Source organism: Clinocottus analis, unplaced genomic scaffold, assembly GCF_023055335.1.
Source record: "Clinocottus analis isolate CAN_PGR_092001 unplaced genomic scaffold, fCliAna1.0.p SCAF_28, whole genome shotgun sequence".
Classification (NCBI taxonomy): Eukaryota; Metazoa; Chordata; class Actinopteri; order Perciformes; family Cottidae; genus Clinocottus; species Clinocottus analis.
The window spans coordinates 3,131,317-3,152,475 of NW_027176020.1; the positions used below are offsets into that span (position 1 = coordinate 3,131,317).

General features: G+C 43.3%; 2 protein-coding genes across 3 annotated transcripts; one reads left to right on the plus strand and one right to left on the minus strand.

Moving 5' to 3' along the window:
• Window positions 1-645: 645 nt before the first annotated feature.
• Window positions 646-13,588, minus strand: uap1 (UDP-N-acetylglucosamine pyrophosphorylase 1). 2 transcript variants are annotated; one of them, XM_068592966.1, is made up of 11 exons: window positions 13,480-13,588; window positions 12,302-12,612; window positions 10,222-10,426; window positions 9,438-9,613; window positions 9,176-9,348; window positions 6,165-6,358; window positions 5,258-5,398; window positions 4,237-4,425; window positions 3,580-3,609; window positions 2,419-2,485; window positions 646-1,336 (listed from the first exon to the last, which is right to left on the minus strand). In XM_068592966.1, the coding sequence occupies exons 2-11, from the start codon at window positions 12,582-12,584 to the stop codon at window positions 1,244-1,246; spliced, it is 1,551 nt and encodes a 516-aa protein (XP_068449067.1). In that variant the 5' UTR covers window positions 12,585-12,612; window positions 13,480-13,588; the 3' UTR covers window positions 646-1,243. The 2 variants fall into 2 exon arrangements, with proteins under 2 accessions (XP_068449067.1, XP_068449068.1); XM_068592967.1 differs by lacking the exon at window positions 3,580-3,609.
• Window positions 13,589-14,528: 940 nt separating this feature from the next.
• On the plus strand, window positions 14,529-21,148 carry ubxn6 (UBX domain protein 6). Its single transcript, XM_068592968.1, has 11 exons — window positions 14,529-14,769; window positions 15,870-16,027; window positions 16,685-16,743; window positions 16,864-16,989; window positions 17,108-17,205; window positions 17,621-17,696; window positions 17,788-17,872; window positions 17,953-18,172; window positions 18,779-18,909; window positions 19,020-19,168; window positions 19,511-21,148. Exons 1-11 carry the CDS (start codon window positions 14,684-14,686, stop codon window positions 19,634-19,636), a joined length of 1,314 nt encoding a protein of 437 aa, XP_068449069.1. The 5' UTR covers window positions 14,529-14,683; the 3' UTR covers window positions 19,637-21,148.
• Window positions 21,149-21,159: the final 11 nt, after the last annotated feature.

The window sequence follows — 21,159 nt, forward strand, 5'->3', positions numbered from 1 at the left end:
CTGAAGATCTCTGTAAGTACAACTTTTTACTTCCTGTGCAAAAGGTGCACATGCGTGCGAGGAGGCCGTCAAAATGAGGCATTTCACCAGATAATGCAGTTTGAGAGCTGCAGAGTCTGAAGGAAAAGGAGTCTGGAAGGAGCCACACACTATATTTTGTGCAGTAGCTGCAGCAGTTGCTCATCTTAAAACAGGAAACTCAGACTCAAGACACCGGGGGAAGGAATAATGCAGGAAACAAAGCCTGCAGACGCAGTTCATCTCACACGCTGACACACGATACGATGAGTCAGAAAACGAGTTGATACTCATTTCTGAAGGCAATGTTTTTAAGAGACCGTGAGGCAAATATGCAGCCTGTATGCACAGGTACGCCACATTTAGCCCAGGCTTTCATCCACAGAGACGTACATTTTGTTTGCTCTATACACCGCAGACACAGCAACAGGGAGCAGTTTGGGGTTATGCGTCTTGCTTAAGGACACATTGACCAGGATTAGCAGCTGGGTTTCGAACCACCGACCCTCTGATTGAAAGACTGGAACGCTAAACATCGAGCCACAGTCACACACACACACTCAGAAAGAGAGAGAGAGAGACAACACACTCGGGAGGCTTTTCAATTAGGACATTTCTTTAATAAAGATGATAGAAATCATATAATCTCTTAAAGCTGAATAATATCTCATCTACAATGATTACAAGCATAAAAGACGCAGATATTATAAATAACCCCCCCCTCCCTCTCTACAGCCCCATGTACCTCGATTACATGCCAGTAAGAAACATCTTTCCGATCCTCTCAGTCCTATGTCGTATAAAAATCACCAGGTAAAATGAGTAAGATGGTGGTTCCCACCTCTAGAGAGCATCCATCGGTACATACAAAAATAAGTCTCATCAGCAAAAAATAAATAGATGCGCCTGAGAGACTGCTTCATCCAGTCGGCGTGACAGCGTCCTTCATCTCGCGCTGCGTTCAAGTGCTCCTCGAAAACAAACATGAATGTGACTTCATTCAAAACGTGTACAAAAGCAGAGAAACAACACGTCTCTGGAAAAGTAAACTTCATCTGGCGGCCTCTTTTCAAAGAACACGTGGGCGAACATTTGCTGTTATTATTATTATTATTATTATTGCACAGTGATGACATCACAGTTTCTCTGAGAGACAAAAAGGAGGGGGGAAGTTGGTCTTTGGGTCGCCCGTCCTCGTCTCTCTCTCTCTCTCGCCCTCCGTCGCCTACACGCCGTTCTTCACCAGCTCGTGGACGCCGCTCTCGTCGATCATCAGCGTGGGGTGAAACTCGCGGCCCCTCACCAGCTCCTCCAGGCCCTGCAGGGACGACAGCGTCAGGACACCCGGCAAGCGGCCCAGAGAAGATTATGACAGTCGCGGGCGGTTTTCACTCATTTTGGGGAATTGCTCTATGCACATTTGAGTGCGGATGTTATTAAATAAATAAGTGCCTTTTGTGTTTTCTTCAAGTCAACAGCTGTGAATAAATAAATTCACAGATGTGAAATAAAATGGTGGTAAAAATGAGATAAATTACTTTAGTATAGTCGGTTCAATATGGAGGATGCTGATTTATGTCCTTATTTATTAATTTGTTGTTGTTTTTTGTTAGTTTGTCTAGTTTGAGGTAATGTGTAACTCGTATAAACTTAAAATACAATTATTGAAAGAAAGAATATCAATCACAATAATATTTGTATCATTCATAAACACTAACGAAGATTTAAGATTGAACCATTTTTAATTTTTTTTTATTATTTTACATCCTCTGCTGACGCTAGATAAAATGGCGGCTCGTTTGGCGTTCACTTCCTTCAGAACTACCTCCACCTTCTTTTCTTTTTTTTTAAATACATCTGGAGTCCGGCGCTCCGCCTTCGTTAGTCTCTTTGTTCTTGACGTCGGCTGCGTCCCAAACACTTTTTTTTTCTTCTTTGAAGCACAAACTGCAGTCGCAGTCGACGCAACGCAAAGCATTGTGGGTCAGAAAAGACTGCCGGCTTGCATTCTGCACACTGACCGCATGCAGGAGAGCATCTTTTACATAATGCATGTGACACAGGCTCATATACTTTCTGGCGTACTAAATAATAATATAGCAATATGAGTGTTGGAACGCAGCCGTTCACTTTCTGTGAGCACAGAAACTGTTTTATGGCGCTTTTATGTGGACTGGCGGAGCGTTTTGTAGCTCATTTGGATCAGCTGGATTTTTGTATTTACGGGATTCACAGTTGCAGGAACAGGTCCGAACAATCCTGCTTCTTTTTTTTTTGGATGTAGAACACATTTTAAAGAAGAAATTTGGTGAATGAAGCCCATTGTTCCCTGTTGCGCAACTCAATTCAGGTAGAAGCAGAACAACATCTGGAGTTTCCATTCAGGCCCCGCCCCCTTACCTCTCCCCCGTAGGACACCAGCGGGGAGATCTCACATTTGATTGGCAGGTCTGTTCCGTCCTTCAGGCTGCGTTGGGAAAGGAACAAAGTCAGGGAGGATCAGAAGAGGAAGAAGAAGAAGAAGAAGAAGAAGAAACGAAACAGTGAGTGATTGTCTCATGAAAAGGGCGGAGGCACTGGAGTTGAGAGAAGCAGCTGTACGTCCTCGACACAGCTGCTCTTCTACTGCGACTGCGGCCGGCTTGTGATTAGAGTTCAAAAGGCCGAGGATTAGAGCTCCATCATTCCCAAACACGACCGGTGATTAGCCCCATGACCCATAATCCCACCTGGAAGATAAACATGTGAATGACAGGTAATGTGGTTGCATATCACCTCCCGGTGCTTCCAAAAAGAAAAACCATGTGGGGGGTTAAACTCGCCTCCACATTGCCGTCACTCAACATGTTTATTTCTAGACGATCGCTAATCATCAGGTGCTCCAGATGTTTTCGGGAGCAGCTGCCCTGTATCATTAGAGTAAGGAAAAGAGAAGCTGAACGATTGAAAGGAAAGAAGAAGAAAAGCACACCCTTTAAAAAAAAATAACATTCATTGCTGCCATGAATGTTATTGAAGCACATGCTCATTTATTATTATTATCATTATTATTGTGATTATGTCTTGAGGTGGATTTAAACTCAAAAGGCCGACAAGCGAGCGATGAGCGGCTCGGCTTGTCGTCACGATTTTGCACACAAATCGACGGCTGCGTCATGTACTGCAGGGACGGCAACTGCTTTGCCAGAGCGCTGCCCATTACCCAGCATGCAATACATTAAGTGTATTAGTAGCAATAACAATCCGAAAGGAGGAAAATTATCCGTCAGCGGCTCATTATGACGGTGCGGCGTCTGACCGGTCGTCTACGACTGATCCTCGCCGTCGTTTCCTTCATCACAACTGGCTCTAAAAAGGGACAAGAAGAAGAAGAAGAAGAAAAAGAAAAAAATGGCGGCCAGCTCGGCGTGATGCGTCCACGCGGATTCCTCGCAGTGGTAATGAAGGAAAGGGGGATCAGAAGTAATGTTAAGTCGCGTTAACGCATCTGAGCGAGCGGAGAAGGAAAGCCAAAAAAGCCCCATCACCATGCACTCAGTACTGCAGGGGGATGATAATTACTTTCTGGTGACATCATCCGCTGCTCCGTCTCTGGAAACATTTTCACGGGGGGACACACGGGAGCGAGACCAAACATGAGGGAAGGGGAAGTGAGAGCGTGAGGCTAAAAGAATACCACAAACAAACAAACAAACAAAAACAAAAAGCCAATGCATATAGTTTGTACACAAAGTGTGAGGAGTGTTGGGGAAGGTGGAAGTGACCACGGAGATGTGTGTGTGTGTGTGTTAGGGTTGTCACGATGCCCAAATTATAACTTCGATACGATACCTGCAATAAATATCACGATACCCGATAAAATACCACAAATACGATATGATACTGGTATATTTATCGAAAATAGTAATAAATAAATGTCTGTATAGTTCCCTTTTATACTAGTTTGTTCCTTAAGCTTCCTTCTCCCAGTCACATCCTACTTTCTTTTTTCGTTGGCGCTATTGTAATGAAATTTATCGTTTGAAAAGAAAAACAATTTTACAATAGAAAAAACAAGAATAACGTTTTTCTAAGATGCTCAACACGAGGAAGAGTCTCTGCAACTTCCTCAAACACTCGTACCTTTGCCACATTAGTGTGTGTGTGTGTGTCTAAAGTGGCGTGACGGGCACGGTGCTGTGTAGTAGTTTTTTGGGCATGCAGGCCGGCCGGGGTCACCTGGGTATGGCGGGCACGTGTCGGCCGTTCTCGTCGATGAAGTGGCCGCCGGCGTTGAGCACCCAGCGGTGGTGCAGGGACATGAGGGCGTGTCTGGCCGTGGTGGGCGTGTCCTTGGCGTCCTGGCTGTCGGCGTTCTTCAGCGGGTTGAACTCGTCCTCACGCAGCACCTCGAACACAACGAACGTCCTGTGGCACGGAGAGGGAGCGAGGACAAATTTAAAATCGATTTTTTTCTAAATGGTTGAGCCCATTTTAAGCTGAAACTATTAGTCAACATGCAGGAAATTAATCAGAAACGGATGAATAAAGAAATAAAACTGGATCCGGCATTCCAAGATGGCGCTCCATTCATTCCTATTACAGTTCCACACTCTCCGAATGGATCAAATACTGGTCGTACGTCATTTTTACAGTCATTTTAGGGCATTTGTGACACACTAGAAACCGCATCCTTTGATTTACAGCCGTTTTTTGTAATGACTGAGTATTTTGGGGGAAAGAAAGTGGGCCACAATGCTGCTTTAAATTGGCGTTATTATGAATTACCAAACACTTGGCGGGTGAACAGCAGCCGTACATAATATACAGACACACACACTGTGAGATCCTCCGTGCTGACAAAGACCCCCGAAAAAAAGCCTGATAGTTAAAAATCCAGTTGCAAAGTGAGTCAGCACATCTGGATTCTGCTAAAGCTGCCGCTGCTGCCAGTCCGGGCACAACTGCAGGGTTTTTTTACTTTGAAATAGGATGAATTAACCTCGAAAAAAGGAAGCCGGGCACGTTTTTTTCCCAGCAGTCCATCATTACGGGAATCCTTTCATTAGCAGCGACGTGACTCAGAGCTGATGTCATGTGACCCGCTGAAGGAGCTGGACCTGAGCGAGCCGGCTCATAAACCTCCATCTTTTTCCTGCAGGGAGCTCGACGGGCTCGCAAAAGGCAGGAGTGGAGCTGGTGATGTCGTCACACACACACACACACACAGATATACATACAAACACACACTACTACTCACTTGGCGAACTGGAAGATGTCGAAGACAAACTTTTCCATTTTAATCCCGTTTGGTTTGTCTGGTTTGATGAGTTGACCCTTGGTGTCCACATACGGGATCTTCTTCTGGGCCACGTGGTGCTGCAGCTCCGGCTCGAACTTCCTGATGTGCAACGAGGTGACAAAGATGGATCAATGCAGCTAATTTTACTAATAACACGAATAACAGTGGTGATTATAATATTAATAATAATAAAAATAAGAATAATCAGAATCATAGCAACTATCACACAAATACTCTTATGAATAGTGGTGATAATAATCATGGGCATGAAAATAATAAATAAAATAATAATATAAATTATAATATTAATAGTCACAGTAATAAAATAATTCTAATAATAATGGTGATAATGCTAATAATCATGAACATAATAAATGAAATGATTATCATAATAATAATAATACAAATAGTCATCATAATCACAGTAATAATACAATACTTCTAATAATAGTGGTGATAATACAAATAATTATGACCATAATAAATAAGAATAATTATTTTTAAAAATCATAATAATAAAATACCTCTAATAATACTAGTGATAATAATAATAATAATAATAATAATCATGACTATAGATATAATAAATAAAATATTAATACTACAACTCACCATTATAATCACAGTAACAAAAACACATTTAATAATAGTGGGGATAAAATTATTATTATTATTATTATTATTATTATTATTATTATTATTATTATATTAGCATCTAGCTACTGTTCTTGCTGCAGAAAACTTAAAACAAACTATTATTGACAGAACATCCTAATGAAGTGTAATAAAGTAAAACAAACATCCTAATGAAGCGTAATGAAGCCTAATAAAGCGTCTAATAGAGCAAGAGAGAGCTGCGTCTTACTGGACCACGTCTCGGAGGAAGGAGAAGCTGAAGAAGTGGTTCGCCACGTTCCCCGAGCTGAACGTCAGGCGGCCATCGGCGCCGCGCTTCTCGGCGGTTGCCAGGGTGATCTCGCTGTACTCCACCACCTGGTAGAGCCCGTCCACCTTGCAGACCACGCCCACCGCCTCCGTCGGGTTGGTCTTCTCCACCACCTGGAAACGACGACGACCAACATATTTAAACACATCTGATCCATAATCTCGGTAATAATCTTTATTAGCATTTTTTCTTTATATTTTTTTTGGGGGGGAATCCAGTGAATCAAAAAGCTGAAGCCGTTATCTTGACAGGCGCGAGTCCCGGCGGCGGCCATGTTTTTTTTGTTAATGATAGTGACCATTTTAGGGGCGTGGCTTTGTAGGGAAGCCGTTAGTGATCACATACCCAAACTAAAGAGGGTCTCTGCAACCGAGAGGGCTGTTTGAATAATGTTAGTGTTACAATAAAAGATGCACATGTGAGATGTTGTTCAGTGTGTAAATATCAGTCTATATGTTAGTGGTTAAGAGGAAATAAAGATAAAGATCTTATGAAGCAAACCACGTATTTCACTTGTATATTACTTATGGTGTTCAATGCATCCAAATACAGCATTTTGGGGCTTTTACTTAAAAAAACAAGCTATGATTTACAGTTTTTAAGGTAACAATCGCTCAGCGTCCCCTTTCTTCATAGATGATAAAGTACAAAATATCTGCATTAGAAGACCAAACAGCCAACGATGGTGTAAAAAAAATATTGCTAATATATTAAAATGGGACTTGTGGCATTGCTTCTTAAAATAAGAGTATTAACCCAATTATTTAGGCAAGTTTAAGACTCAAAAACTAAACTCTTCCCCTTTCCAGCAAGTCGAAGTCTGCAGTGAATGAACTGAACAAACACCCCTCTCCCCATCTGCTGGTTGCTAATGACAGAGTGCAGTCCTGATGATGGGGTTGGTGGACGGGTGGAGCGAGGGGAAGGGGCGGTGGCGGTGAAGCCACATGAACGGCAGCGGAGCGGAGTAATTTACGACGGGGAGGGTGGGACTCTGCGCTCCGATCGGATCCCTCCGTCTCCGTCTCCGCTCCACCGCACGACTCACAAAGCCCAACGAGGCGTCTGAAGTTATAGAAGTTGAGCATTTAAATCTGTCCCATGTTAAAGCTGGGAACATATACACAGTATGACAAAAGTATAGTGTAGATTTCACTGCTAGTACAGTGTGTATAGTGACGTTTAGTGGGTCTTTCATTGTCTCATCTATTTTCTTTGGATTTCAGGTATCCGCACTGTAATGTACATCATCTTTCTGGAGTCATTAATTATGTGAGAGAGACAAATAAACAACAAAGTGCGGGACTTTGCCAGTGGATCTTCTTCCTGAAGGTGAAAAACAGCCTCTTGGCTATCTCTGGCGCATTTACTGAAATGTTTTTATCAAATGTGCACTGTCCCCTTATCAAATGAACCATTTAATACAAATAAAAAACGCATCTCTGACTGGTGGACCGGCTCTGCAAAGGGGCAATCTAACTATTTATTCCTCGTACAGTTGGTTTTAAAGCGTGTACACATATTACAAGCCAAACAAAAATGAAACTAAATAGAGAGGGGGGGGAGTTGAATATGAGTCAGGAGGAAAAATAGTTTCCATTTGAACTTTTTCTCTGAAAAGCTTTTTTTTTTAAACCCCTTTCCAAAAAGTAAAGAAGATAAAAGTGACTTTCAACACTCTCATGCCATAATGAAAGTGTACGTTAAAAGTTACCCTCACATTTCCTTTAAAGTCCTGAATATATTGCACAAGAAGTCCGCGCGAGACAACGTGGACGACACCGCCACCCGGTGGCGAGTCCAGGAAGGTGCAGCCGGCCGTCCGTTTAACTCACGACACACACTCCACATCCGAGATACTTACATCAAGGAATTTAAAAAATCTAGACCGACGGATCAGACTGGATAACATTGAATAAAGTATTTATTTAAGGCGTCACTGTTTCCAGCTTGCAGACTTATTACTCACATCAATATTTGTACAGCTGTATATAGTCATCGCTATAATATCATTATTACTTCCTGCTCAGGTAAAAAGGTAACCGAGCTTATCGGAGCTGTAGGTGAAAAATATTGGAGGGATCTTGTGACTTTATAGCAGGAATATATAAAAGCTCATAACCTGCTGCTGCCGTGTCAACCTCTGCTAATCTTTATTCTCTTAAAATACAGCATCTGGCATGAAAGAAAGGTTTTTTATAGCTAGGTAGAACAAAACTAAAGGCCATTGTTATCACAAAATTAGACCTATTTGAGGTTAACACTTCAGGCAACATCATTATTTGATGTCTTTAAAAAGAAATGGTGAAATGTTTCACACCTAATTAGCACAAAAATGCATTTTTCGGTTAGTTTGGATATTTTGAAGTGGGCTTGTATGCAGCAAAACATATTTTCGACACCTTAAAAAAACATTATAAGTTTAAGTGTACGTTGTACCGCTATATTGATCATTGCTCTCTTCAAAAGCCACAAGACTCCATTCACAAAAACAGTAATTTCACCTGACAGAATGCAAAGAGGTGCTGAAGGTAAAATGACTGTTAAGGAAGTCTTGTGGCTTTATAGAGCGTAGAGATTGATACAAGACATAAAATCCTTGTCTAAAAAGCTGCTGTCTGACTGCAACGTAAAGCAGAGAATATTCTAAATATAGTGTACACCTGATATCGACTTTTAAGGCGTCTAAAATATGTCCCCGCCCACAGCAGTACGTCGCTTTGCTCTCGTCTCACTTCTGTCTGTACCGCCATCTTCTGTAGGTAAATACACCGCCTGTGTACAAGTACCTCATGCATTTTTTTACACACCCACATTCCGCGAAGACCCGCCCTCCTCTGATTGGCTAGCACTTGCCTCCTTGATTAATGGATGGTTGGCAGGTTAATGACGTTAATTAAAGCAGTAAAGAGGACGGGGGCCCGACCCACCTTGGCTCCACAGTCCGCTCCCTTCTTCACGCAGAAGCCAATAAAGGACGGGTCCGCCACTTTGACCAGGATGTTGTCGACGCAGTACACGTGGATGAACTCGATCCCCCTCCGCTGCATGTCGTCCATGATGCCCTGGTTCCCCAGAGCCCTGTAGAGGCCGCCGTTCCCGTCTGAAAACACACAACGGTAAATGTAAAAACGCACTGCTGCGAAGTCACGCTGCGAACGGGAGCCGAAGAGTCACGAATCCTGAGCTTACCGGGGGCCATGGCGAGCTTCCCCTTGCTCTCCAGGATGACCTTGCCTTGGTAGTCCATGGCCGGTAGCATGCCCTGCTGGAAGAAGATGATGTTGTTCTGGTCCAAGCCGAAATTGTTGTGTCTCGAGAAGTAGTCCTTGGTGGACGCCATCGTCCTGCCGCTGGTCATGATGTACCTGAAAGCAACACGGGGTGGGAGGGGGGGTTGTTTACTTGTTTTTCTCTATTTTAAATCATTTATACAAGTGTGAAACTGGTGGTTGAGGGATTTGTAAAGGGGGGAATAGAAATGATCTTTGAAATGTAGAAAATGTTGTTTCCTGTTCATAAAAACCAAACTAACAGCAAAACTGCTGTCACCACAAGACAGAAACATATAACGTTTAAGTATATGATGCACAATAAAAATTAAACAACCTTTTTCTTTTCTTTTTCACACAGTCAGACCACAGTCAGGCCATTTACACACCGTTCGTTAAACTCTAACCGCGGCGTCGTGTCGACTCTACGCGCTCCGCCGCCCTCCTGTTATCTCCATCTTTCAAAACCCTTTCAAACCGTCCTTTGATCCGCTCCATGGAGGAGATAATCCCTTTTTCCCGGTAGTGCAACTTCCCTCTCCGAGGTTATTCAACCAAAAGTTAATCATTGCGCGGGCGCGACGAGGACAAAATGGTTTCAGTTCTGTTTCATGAAAAGAACGACAGTGTTCGATTTCTTTTCTCACAAACTTAAAATCGCCTCAGTCAAGAAAAGAGGAGGAGGAGGAGGAGGGACGTCTTACCAGGGAACACAGCACTTGATTTTGTGCTTCTGCTCGGCCAGCTGTTGCAGTTTCAAAATGCGTTCGGCCTGGATCTGAAAGAGGGTTTTGTGGGACGGCAGCCCCACGTCGTACATGCCTTTGGGGTAAGAGACCCCCAGTCTGGTTCCCTGGCCGCCGGCCAGCAGCAGGACGGCCACTTTGCTCTGAGAGATGCAGCGGAGACCTGACGGAGCACAGAGGGCGGTGGGGTGGTCAAGAGGAGCAAAATGTGTCCCAAGAAGTCGAGCTGCGACGATTAAATTGGCAACAAATACATCTATTGCAAACTTATATGTTAATCGATTAATCGTTTTGAGTAATTGCCCAAAGTAAAAAATGGGAATTCAGCTTTAATGGCCATGTAAATTTGCACATACATGGAATTTGTTGCCGGTTTCACGTCGCTCTTCGTACTTTATATACCAACAATAAGCAAAATAAACATAAAAAAAGACAACAAAAAAAAGACAGTAGCAAGCAACTTACATAGATCACACAGAAAAATATTGGAATGAAAAATACTCAATATACACAACAAAACAGCAGAGCGTATTTATTTAGGAAATTAAAGCATAAAGAAAGTGCAAAAATGCAAAGTATGTGCAGTGTATATGACATAAATTGCATGTTTTCTTTACTCCTCTGTGACAATAACATCTATTTATTTGAGTTGAGGACAAAACAGAACATTTGAGGCCCTCATTCTGACATTTTATACACCAAAACAACTAATCTATTATTTGTCGAATTAATCCAAAAGACAATAAAAAAGGCAATCATTAGTTGCTGCCCTACTATGAAGTTTATTTAAGATAGAGAAACATATCTGGGTCGACATGATGCACAAACTCAGCACGCTAGCACACTATCTAATCTCTTAATAATGGCCATAGGGCACTCTTATTGCCCATGTAAGGACATCTTAGCTAAACAATAACAACCTGAAGCAAAACAACACTGATAAATTTGATAAATACAATTAATTCAGCCGTCGCTCAACATTTTATGGGTGCTCCTGCAGGACTTTGGCGATGTAATAAATTAGCCCTGAGCTGGAATCTGCACGAGCGCCTCGTCGTCTTTATTGTGTTTCGACGGCTTTATGATGTTCTGGCAAAGTCTTACATAAACTGCAGCTACGTGACCTGATGTGCAATAACTGTCTCATCTCACGATTGGCAAAAGACAAGGTCTATACCAGCTATGCTGGGCGGGCCTGCTAGACTTTGACTACCCACCGAAACCCACAAACACACAAACACAAACACACACAGACAGACAGACGCAGCAGCCACGCCCTGCGCACAGATTTGGTCCTGACGGAGCAAGGTGACCTCACGAATGAGGGTCAAGCAGCAACTCCATTTACGTCAAACTCAAAATCAGGACCAGATGTGCTCGGCTGCCCGCCTCCTGCTGTCATCCTCCCCCAGGATACAAAACCCTCAGCGAGCGGGCCAGACCCCCACTCGCTGGAACGCGAGATTGCGCAAAAAAAGAAAAAAAGAAGCATAATGAACACACGCAAGAAGCTGAATTACTCATACTGCGAACCCACGCAGAAGGGGACCGTTTAGGAGACTGGAAAAGAGCAAAAGAGGGAGTTTTCTGACGATACTTCTTGATTAAAAAAACGTGACATTTCAAAACATTCATCCGACAGTAATAATAACACAAGTTACCAGAAACACCCGCTGTCCCGTCTCAAAGCCTCTGCATTGCCATGAGATGTTTTAAAACCCTCGTTGTCCCCGTGTGACACCTGGAAATATTTACTCTCCCCTGCCTAACCTTTGGAAAGTGTAATTACTGTCCCTAAAAGCAACGAGACAAGTATTGCAAGTCTGGTAACATGCAAATTGCTCTGACGCCCCACTTACCTTGGTATGACGCTGCAATGAATCCAATAAAACCAAACAATGACAAAGATATCATCTTTGTTTCCTCATAACATGTCATACCCTAGTCAAATAAAAGGTGTGGAAGTGAAATCTGGGAGAAGAAGCAGTGTGAAAACATTTTTTTTCTGGGCACAGAAACAGTTTTCGATGGCGCTCACCTGCGTCCTCCCAGTCCTTCAGGCTTTCCCTGTCCCTGGTCACGCTGCCCAGCACATCCCGGGGCACCGGCTGCATGCGGGCGTCCATCTTCTCCTGCTTGCTGCTGCTGGACGCCCCCGTGGCCTTCTCGAAGAAGCCGTTGATCTCCAGAAAGTCCATCTTCTGCAGCTCACGGGCGAAGTCGCCCTGCTCCTCGGGGCTCAGCTCGTCCCAGAACTGCAGGAGGTGAGACTGGCCGGCTTCGGCCAACCTCGCGGCGAGTCCGCTGGCGTTTGGGTCCATGGTGAAAGAGTTCTTCCGATTGGCCACGCTGGAGACAAAAACATCAATAAATGGGATGGGTGGTTACTTATGAGCCGGACGACAGCTCCCACTGAGGATATAGAAGACTGGAAATGACATATGTATACATAAATTGTAAAATATAATGATTATTTTTATTATATTATTCGTTTTTGGAGGTTATAATGATGTGAAGAGGAGTTAACATTGTACAATTACACACATATTGCATATGCTGTTTTTTTATGGCTGACTTTTTGACTAAATTTGATTGTGTTTAGGCAATTAAACGAAGTAAAAATAGCATACGTTTACTTATAATGAAAGGAATGTGGTACTGTACATTCCTCACACACCTGCCACCTGGCAATTAGATGACAGAAAGCATTTAGTTTGATGGCTAATCGAAACTATTTTTGTCGGAAGGTGCAGTTTATCATGAGACTCATGATTTCGGTATTTCCACGATACCCTCACCTACTTGTAAAACCGGAACAACCAGTGCATCATCACCACCCAGCAGGACATTCACATCTTGTACTGGGACTGTCTCGATTGCAATAACTCCCACTTTAATATGTGTTTGAACCCCCCTCCAACGAGCGGCATGCTGGACCAGGAAACCATCAAACACGGCCGCATCACAGAAGAGGGACTACTTTAAAGCAAACATACATTCATATGATGCTAAACTTTAAAAGAACAAGTGAAACACAGACTGAATTTAGTCGTGTCCATGCAAACTACACATATCATCACACTCACACACACACACTGTCGCGAGACGCTGGGAGCAGCACGCGAGCGAGTGACACTTTGCACCAGAAGGTTACCACAGCCCGGGGGACACAGAGACAAAAAAAACAATGTGAATGGAAAGTTAAACTCGTCTTACCTCTTCGCAGGTGCTCCTGTTGGGGTTTTAATACCATTAATGCCGCCAGTCGGTTGAGGGGTTTATTGTACTGGCTCTTAGGGCGCCTCCCACCCGGACTACACCTCCTGGTACGTCACGTTTGACGTGGCACAAGCAGTGGCGGCGATGCCACTTTCAAGTGCTCCTCGTAAATTTGATGCTTCTTCCATATTTTGTGGTTTTATTGCCGGTTTACAGACAAAAAACAACAACAATGATGAGTATATGATTGCTAGATAAATTAATTATAATCTGGATATTTTATTTGTCTCGTTTGAATATTACAATAAAACCCTTTTCAACTGTAACAGATTATTTGCTCTTCTGCTCCCTTCACATATCGATTAAACGGGCACCTTGCGTTTCTTACTCCCCACTGAACCTCAATCTATCACCGCTTGTCCACTATAACCAATGCAGACCAAGTCACACATTTACCTTTTTTTACTTTTAATTTTTTTTGAAATATTATATATTTCACCAGATTTCCTGCCAAACAATACATTATATATAACGTCGTCATATTTTTTATGCACCCTAATATTTTATGCTATCTCATTTCCTTCTCTTCTAATCTAACATGTGCTAGTATCCCGCAGAAGGGAACATGTATGCTATGCTGCTATAGATTCCGGTCAAATAAAACTAAATTAAAATATCATGACAAACATTTAAACCTGTTTATTGATACCGAAGAACAGTGTAGTTTTAAAGCACCTTGTCACGCCTGCGTTGGATTTAAATGTGTGTTGCAGAGCCGCACTGTGGCCACTGGAGGGCAGTAAACACTCGGGACCTTTTCTATTAACGCTCTTTGTTATTCATACAGCGCAACAAAGTAGTGTACGAGCAGACACCATTCACAAGAAACATAAAAAAAACATTAATAAAAATAGAGAAAGCAATTTAAAACAACAATAAAATCAAACAGAATTATAGGATGTGACCTACGGATCTGGACTCCGGAGCAAAAGGTGGCGCTAAAACACCAACCGCCGTTTAAAAAAAAGAAAATCACAAAAGAAGAAGTTTATAAGGCGGAAGCAGTTTTTTTCTGTCAGCTGAAACACATTTGTTTTGGTCCAAGCTAAAATCCAACGTCAGCTAGCTTGTCGCTCTTCATCTATTTGTGTTTCTGCGATCGGATTGTTATTTATTTATTCGCCTTTGACAGCTCACGGAAATGAAGAAGTTTTTCGAGGACATTAAGAAAGACGTTAAGTTTAAATCTGCGGGACCTGGAAAGAAACTAACAGAAGAAACCAGCAGGTAAATAACAAGTTTAACTTTCCTTTTAGCTAACAGTCTATCGGATGAACACTATGAGCTAGCTGTCATTGTGTGATTATTGTGTCACTATTATACAATGATGCAGATAAGTGGGGGGGTTCTTTATTTGACGATAACGATCAATGTTTAAACCGTTCGCCACTAGATTATATAACTGCACAGCGGGAGGCGGATGTCTAATTTCAGGTTGACGAGCCGTTAATCCCTAAACAATCTTATTTAGCCAAATGCTCTTAGTTCATTGCTCATAATTTCGGACTAGAAATAGACCTGCTGTGTCACTGCGGTCTGGGTTGTGAAGAAATAGTAGCTAGCTAGTTGTTGTTAGCTAGCTAGCTAGTAGTAAAGTAGTTTGTGGTAATTTATTTCTGTACGTAATTTAACATTTCCCCAAAAATAAGGCTCTTAGAAATACACAATTCAATTGAAGGGATTGTTTTATTTTTTTTAGACCTAAAACCTGTTTATTATACATATATTATACGTTTAATAAACCCACCATTCAGTACTAGTTCTAAGCTAACGCTTACGTAAATAAAACTAACTAACTTTTTTAATACAACAATAATACGAGTTTTGTTTGTTTATCACCTTTTTTTAAATGTATATTCATTCTTAATTCCTTGTCCCAACCATTCTACAAGTCAACCCCTTTGACAGATATTATACTGTTTTATACTGTTGTTTGTTTTTGTTAGATGCATTGCACTGTTGTTTAGTTAATTTAATAGTATTCTATTTTTTGGTGTCGATTTGTTATATTAAATATTGTTTTACCTAGATCTATAAATGTGGCTTTCGAGAAAAAAATGTCCCCTTGCAGGATTAATCAAGTAATTTATTTTGCAATTATTTATGTGTTGTTTCCAACATATTTTATAATCAGTCCTCTGTACTCATTCATGATCAATGTCACTTGATTATTGATTTGCTGAAATGTATTGATACCTTGTTGATATCAAACGTTGCCAGCAAATTGCAATTCTTGCTCTCCAAAGCAACATTTGTGTCCGTCTGGGAGCGGGGATTCGACGGCGCACCGCTCTTCACTTTGCTTTTGTGTCCTCGTGACGCTGCAGTGCCAGGCCCGGGGCGGTGCAGAGCAGCTCCAGCGCCAAGCACAACCGCCATGCTCCCACCGAAGGGTCCCAGAGGGCCGGAGCCGCGGCCCTGGCCAGGATAGAGCAGCACCCGCGGCCGAAGGTCCACACCTCTCAGGACGCCATCCGAAACCAAGGTGAGACCAAACGACCCGAATCCAACAACGGATACATGATGGATTCCACTTTACTCTGACTGATGGGATACACTGACAATTGGTTAAAAAGAAGAACTATGTCTGGCTGCAGAGGGTTGAAATTAGTTTAATTGAGATGGATTTGCTTTGAGCAATGCTTTGTGTTATAATACTTGTTATGCAAGGTTTGGGAGTTTCCAATTTAAACCCAATTTATGAACTGACTAATGCCGTCAGTCTCTACACATTTTTTAGAAAGTAAAACTTGCATCAATCCAGTACTATTACTGATTTTAAACATGTGTTCGTCCATTGTACAGAGAAAACAACTCTATTTTTCTCTGAAAACCACTTAATCTCCATACAACTAGCATTTTTTAATAACGTAGATCTTTTTTGAGGAATAATATTATTATTATTTGCTAGATTTGAGTCAACTTGGATTACTGTCTTTGATTTGCATGAACACATTTGTTCACTTCCGTGTTTTCTGGGGAGATTTAAGATTCCCAAACCATGAAATGCATGGAAAGTGTTTCCGCTAATAATATTTCATATTCTAGTCACCAGTGTGTTCAAAGGTAACGTTTAAATAAACGTGTTTGATTTAAGATGAAATAATGTAGTTTTGGGTGATTCTTCTGTATCTGCTTATAGTTAAAAGAGAACTGGAGGCGGCTGCTCTGGCGGATCAAGAAAAGCAAGAGACAGCAGAGGTACAAGTCACGGATTTATTCCTTTAAATAAAAGGTTTTCTGAAATCATTCCCATGATATTTGGCTCCCTATGATCAGTATTTACTCAGACCATATTCATGAATGACAATTCTTTCCCAGGCATCCGTGCTAGTGAAAGATCTCACCCGATTGTCAGTGTCGGGTGTGTATTTCACCTGTCCGCTAACGGGAGCCACGTTAGCCAAGAGTGAGAGGGAAGTTCACATTAAAGAGGCCATTTTAATGGTACGTCCAAGGACACTGTGACTCAAATTAGGATGTTTGCAGCGTGATAATTTAATCTGAATGTTATTGCCCGCCGAGTCTTGTTGGTCAAAAGTTGTACTCTCGTTCTGACCGCCAGCGGTTTGAGGAGGACGCGGTGGAGGCCTCCGTCATGATGGTGCACACCTTTAACAAAGACAGAGAGAAGGTGAAGGCTGCTGTGGAAATCATAAGCAAGTAAGAGAATGGTTGGTCGTCACGCTGAATTCAAAGTTACTGTGAGGAACTTTCAGCTGGTTGAAAACACTCTCAATTTAATACCGATGCCTCGACATGACCTACATGAGTAAAGTCCACTCTACTGGAGCTCCAGGCTGTATTGAGAGGCCTGCTGAAGGGAAAGGCGGCGTTGGAGAACCAGCATGTCAGACCCCTGCTGCAGTAAAATGAGAGGTTCTCTAAAGGGAGTCTGGCCCTGGGAAACACTACCACTATTGTCCACAGAGGCCGCCAAAACGAACAGGAAGCAAAAGATCCTCGTAGTAGCTTTAAGTTCAGCTTTTTGACTTCTACTGTTGTCACTGAGTTAAATGTCCTCATTAGTTTGATGTTTTAAACACTGACACTGTGTACTTCTTTGTTTTGTCGATAGATATATTGAGAATATATGTAAGAATCCCACAGAGGAGAAATACAGGAAGATTAAACTCAGCAACAAGGTGTACCAGGTGAGTCTCACAGTGCTGCAAACCTCATCCGGATTTATTTTTTGGCATTGTTTTTCATATCATTCCCATTTTTTTTTTTAATGTATTTCAGGAGAAAGTTCGTTGTGTGGAGGGCAGTAGAGAGTTCCTGGAGGCGCTGGGCTTCACAAGCATCATGCTTCCCGTAGAGGGTCAAGGTAAAGTAATCCTAACAAGCGTTCAATAACATCCCGTGAGTCGATACTGATTTGTCGTCGCCTTTTTCGCCGGAGATCAGAGGAGGACGAGGAGTTCCTGATCTTGCTGGAGTACAGCCCCGAAGCCCTGGAGCTGATGAGGGAGAGGAGGGATCGCCTGCAGAGAGGAGAGCCGGTCCGAGCTCAGCTGGACCGGCAGCCTCAGGCGTTCAGGTCCTCTCCTAATGGCCAGCGCTTCGAGCTGCCGCCGGAGTTCTACAACCTGAGCGCGGAGGAGCTGAAGAAGGAGCAGCAGCAGAGGTACCGACTCCTCGGGGATGGATGCTGCACAGAGATCTCTTTGTTTTCCAACCTGCCGGTTCTTTTGTAGCTTTTCTTGACTTCGCTTTTATGATAGACACTATTGAATAAGTTACTTTTTCCTTCAAACTGCGTCAAATTACAGGCGCCTCCCTTAGTTTCGATCGGTGAATCTTTTTATTGGTAGAGTCTTTAACCATTAAAACAAGGTTCCACCTTGAGGAAACAAAGCAACAATTAAAAAATACCTTTATCCCAGTTTCACTGTGTGATTCAGCTGTCTAGATTGTCTATTGCAACACAGTAAAACTACATTTTAATTGTGATCGTGATGGCGGGACTGTAAAGCAAAGTTCAACATCTGATTCCTTTTATCTGCATTTTTTAATATTTAAGCAACGCTCTTTGTTAACGCGCAGATTACGCAACGCTGATTTAAATCTTGCACAAGCGTCGCTGTGCTGTTGAGAAACAACCACATGAATGTGTGCACAGCGGACGGGGTGATTGTAGCTCACGGCCCAAGAGACATGCCACCTCTCTTATCGACCACACCTCCTATCGACCACAACTCAACGACCCGCATCTCTTTTGTGCTTTTCCCAGGAGCGAGTTGCTGGAGAAGAACTCCATGCTGCGCACGAAGGTCATGAGGGAGAAGGAGGAGCAGAGGGAGAGAAGGAAGTACAACTACACTCTGCTCCGGATCCGACTGCCCGACGGAAGTCTGCTGCAAGGTAAACTCAGAGCAAACGCCGCCGAACGAAACGGAGGAAACCTTTTTTTTGTTGAGATCCCTTGATTTAGAAATGGAAGCGCGTCAGTGGACATGATGTGTCACCCACAGGGACCTTCTACGCGTGGGACCGGCTGCCCGTGCTGTTCGCGTTCGTCCGGGAGTCGCTGGTGGACGGCTGGCAGCCGTTTGAGCTCATCGCTCCTGGGAGTCAGAAGCTGAAGGAGACCGAGGAAGTCGCTCTGGCCGAGTGCAACCTGGTGAGTGGACGCCAGAGGCAGGAAGCAGGGCCTCGAGATCACAGATTGTTTTTTTATCACATCTCCATATGTTATTTAATCGTAAGACTGGGGATATTCTCTGTTATTCTACTGGAAACTAATTCAATGACAGGCTGAAACCAAGACGGATACCATGTAAGAAGCCTTGAGTACCTTTTTTTAAAGCGTCATACAAGAATATATTTATATTTATTTATTCTGTGATCTTGTGTAGTAAATAACTTTCAGGAAAACCAACAACCTGCATAAGAACACCAGTAACTGAAACAATGGCGTCATCTTTTCCACGGTCTGGTATTGTTTCTCCCGGTCCGCCTCCAGGTCCCCGCCGCTCTGCTCACGTTTGCCTGGGACGCGGCCGTGCAGGCGGACATCGCCGCCGCGGGCAAAAAGAGCCCCGCCCTCCTCAAGCCGGAGCTGCTGGAAACCATTCGGACGCTGAGCTGAGCTTGAACCCACACCCCTCCCCCACCTCTGGCACTACCGGGGTGGATTTGCACCCCTCCTCCACCCCACCACCCCTCCCACAGATGACTAGTGATACGTTTATTTTGTACAGATACTAACCTCAGTCGGTAGCGGCGACTTCCCCCCCAGGTGCGCTTGTTTTGCTGAGCGTTCTCTCTCTCCACGTGTGGGGGGGGGGGTGACGTCTCTCTGCAGGCTTTGAACCAACAACCTGCCCGTCATGTGGCATGTTGAGAGAACTGTGGCGCTTCCTCCGCCGTGTTTGTAGTAAACAGCTGGATGCTTACACAACAGTTGGATTAGCGGCTGTGAGGTCGCGTAGACGGAGAGCGGCGAGGTACACGAGGTCGACTTGGATTCGGCGTCTGCGCGCCGGCTATTTGACTTAAAAATGTTTTCCGTTTGGCGGCGCTCGAGTTTAAAGTGTTTTTCGTCCTTTTTGTCCGCTGCTCCTCGACGGCCTCGCCCTCCTCCGTCCTCCTGGTTGCTTAGAGTGAATACAAACTTTAAATGTCATTTATTTTGTATCGTGTGGCCCAAATCATTCACACCTTCTTCTGGATTGACTTCAAATTGACGTCCCACACCCAGACATCCGTTAACAGAGTGGGAGGACACTCTGAGAGCGCAAAATATCACGTGGAGAGCCGCCATCGTGATCCGGATCCGCTCCGATACTTATTGGATCTTCCTCGCGACCCGTCCAAGTCTCACGAACATCGAAAGGAAGCGTACCTTTTCCGTGCAGAGGTTATAAAGTTCCCCGATGTGTTACGTTAACACAGTGTGAGCCACGTGGTGGGGATCCTACGACAGTTTTATTTAAAACTATATAACGCTAAAGAGCTCTAAAAGAAGTGATCATATAAAAGTATCCACGCGACTCGACTGAATATTTTTATTGCAAAAGGCTTATTACTGCAGGAACTTCTTGTGAACTACTCGCTTCAGCCCGCATGAATTATATTTCTGTTGTTCCACCTGGATGCACGTCTTGATAATGCTGTTTTCTTTTAATTCGTCTTGAGTCTTGTATTTGTATCAAACACATTTCATTGAGATGGAAACGGTCGATAGTTGGAACAGCGGAGAACGTGAACGTACAAATGTTGATTTAACCCCAGAAACACGTTGTGTTGAATGTTTTAAGATCCACCCCGTTTCCTCTCGACATGTCGCTGAAGGTTCACGTCTTGGTTCTGATCGATGTGAATCCAGAGCAGGTAAATCTGTAAAAAAAAAAAAAAGCCAAGTAAAGCTTCTGTTTGCGGTTCGGTTCAGACGACAACGACCTACCTCTCATCGCTCATCTGGTGTTCAATGGAAATGTGTATTTTTGTTCTCATCATCAGCGCTGTAACTTCATCAAAAAGAATCAGCGATCCGTTATGGTCCAAGTTGTATTCCGTTGCTTTTTAACAACCTGCCTGTAACCAAGACCGCTCGCATCGCACCGAAACCTTTTTGTTTAATAAACAGAATTGTGGAGAACGTCGGCGTTC

Excerpts from the sequence above, each read along its gene's own strand:
- uap1 (XM_068592966.1), bottom strand. The coding sequence starts at position 12,584 with ATGGACCCAAACGCCAGCGGACTCGCCGCGAGGTTGGCCGAAGCCGGC. Across the intron at positions 9,614-10,221 it reads ATCAAGTGCTGTGTTCCCTG|GTACATCATGACCAGCGGCA; the intron begins GTAAGACGTCCC and ends TGTTGCTTTCAG. Across the intron at positions 9,349-9,437 it reads GAAGCTCGCCATGGCCCCCG|ACGGGAACGGCGGCCTCTAC; the intron begins GTAAGCTCAGGA and ends GTGTGTTTTCAG.
- ubxn6 (XM_068592968.1), top strand. The coding sequence starts at position 14,684 with ATGAAGAAGTTTTTCGAGGACATTAAGAAAGACGTTAAGTTTAAATCT. Across the intron at positions 14,770-15,869 it reads CTAACAGAAGAAACCAGCAG|TGCCAGGCCCGGGGCGGTGC; the intron begins GTAAATAACAAG and ends GTGACGCTGCAG. Across the intron at positions 17,697-17,787 it reads TCAGCAACAAGGTGTACCAG|GAGAAAGTTCGTTGTGTGGA; the intron begins GTGAGTCTCACA and ends AATGTATTTCAG.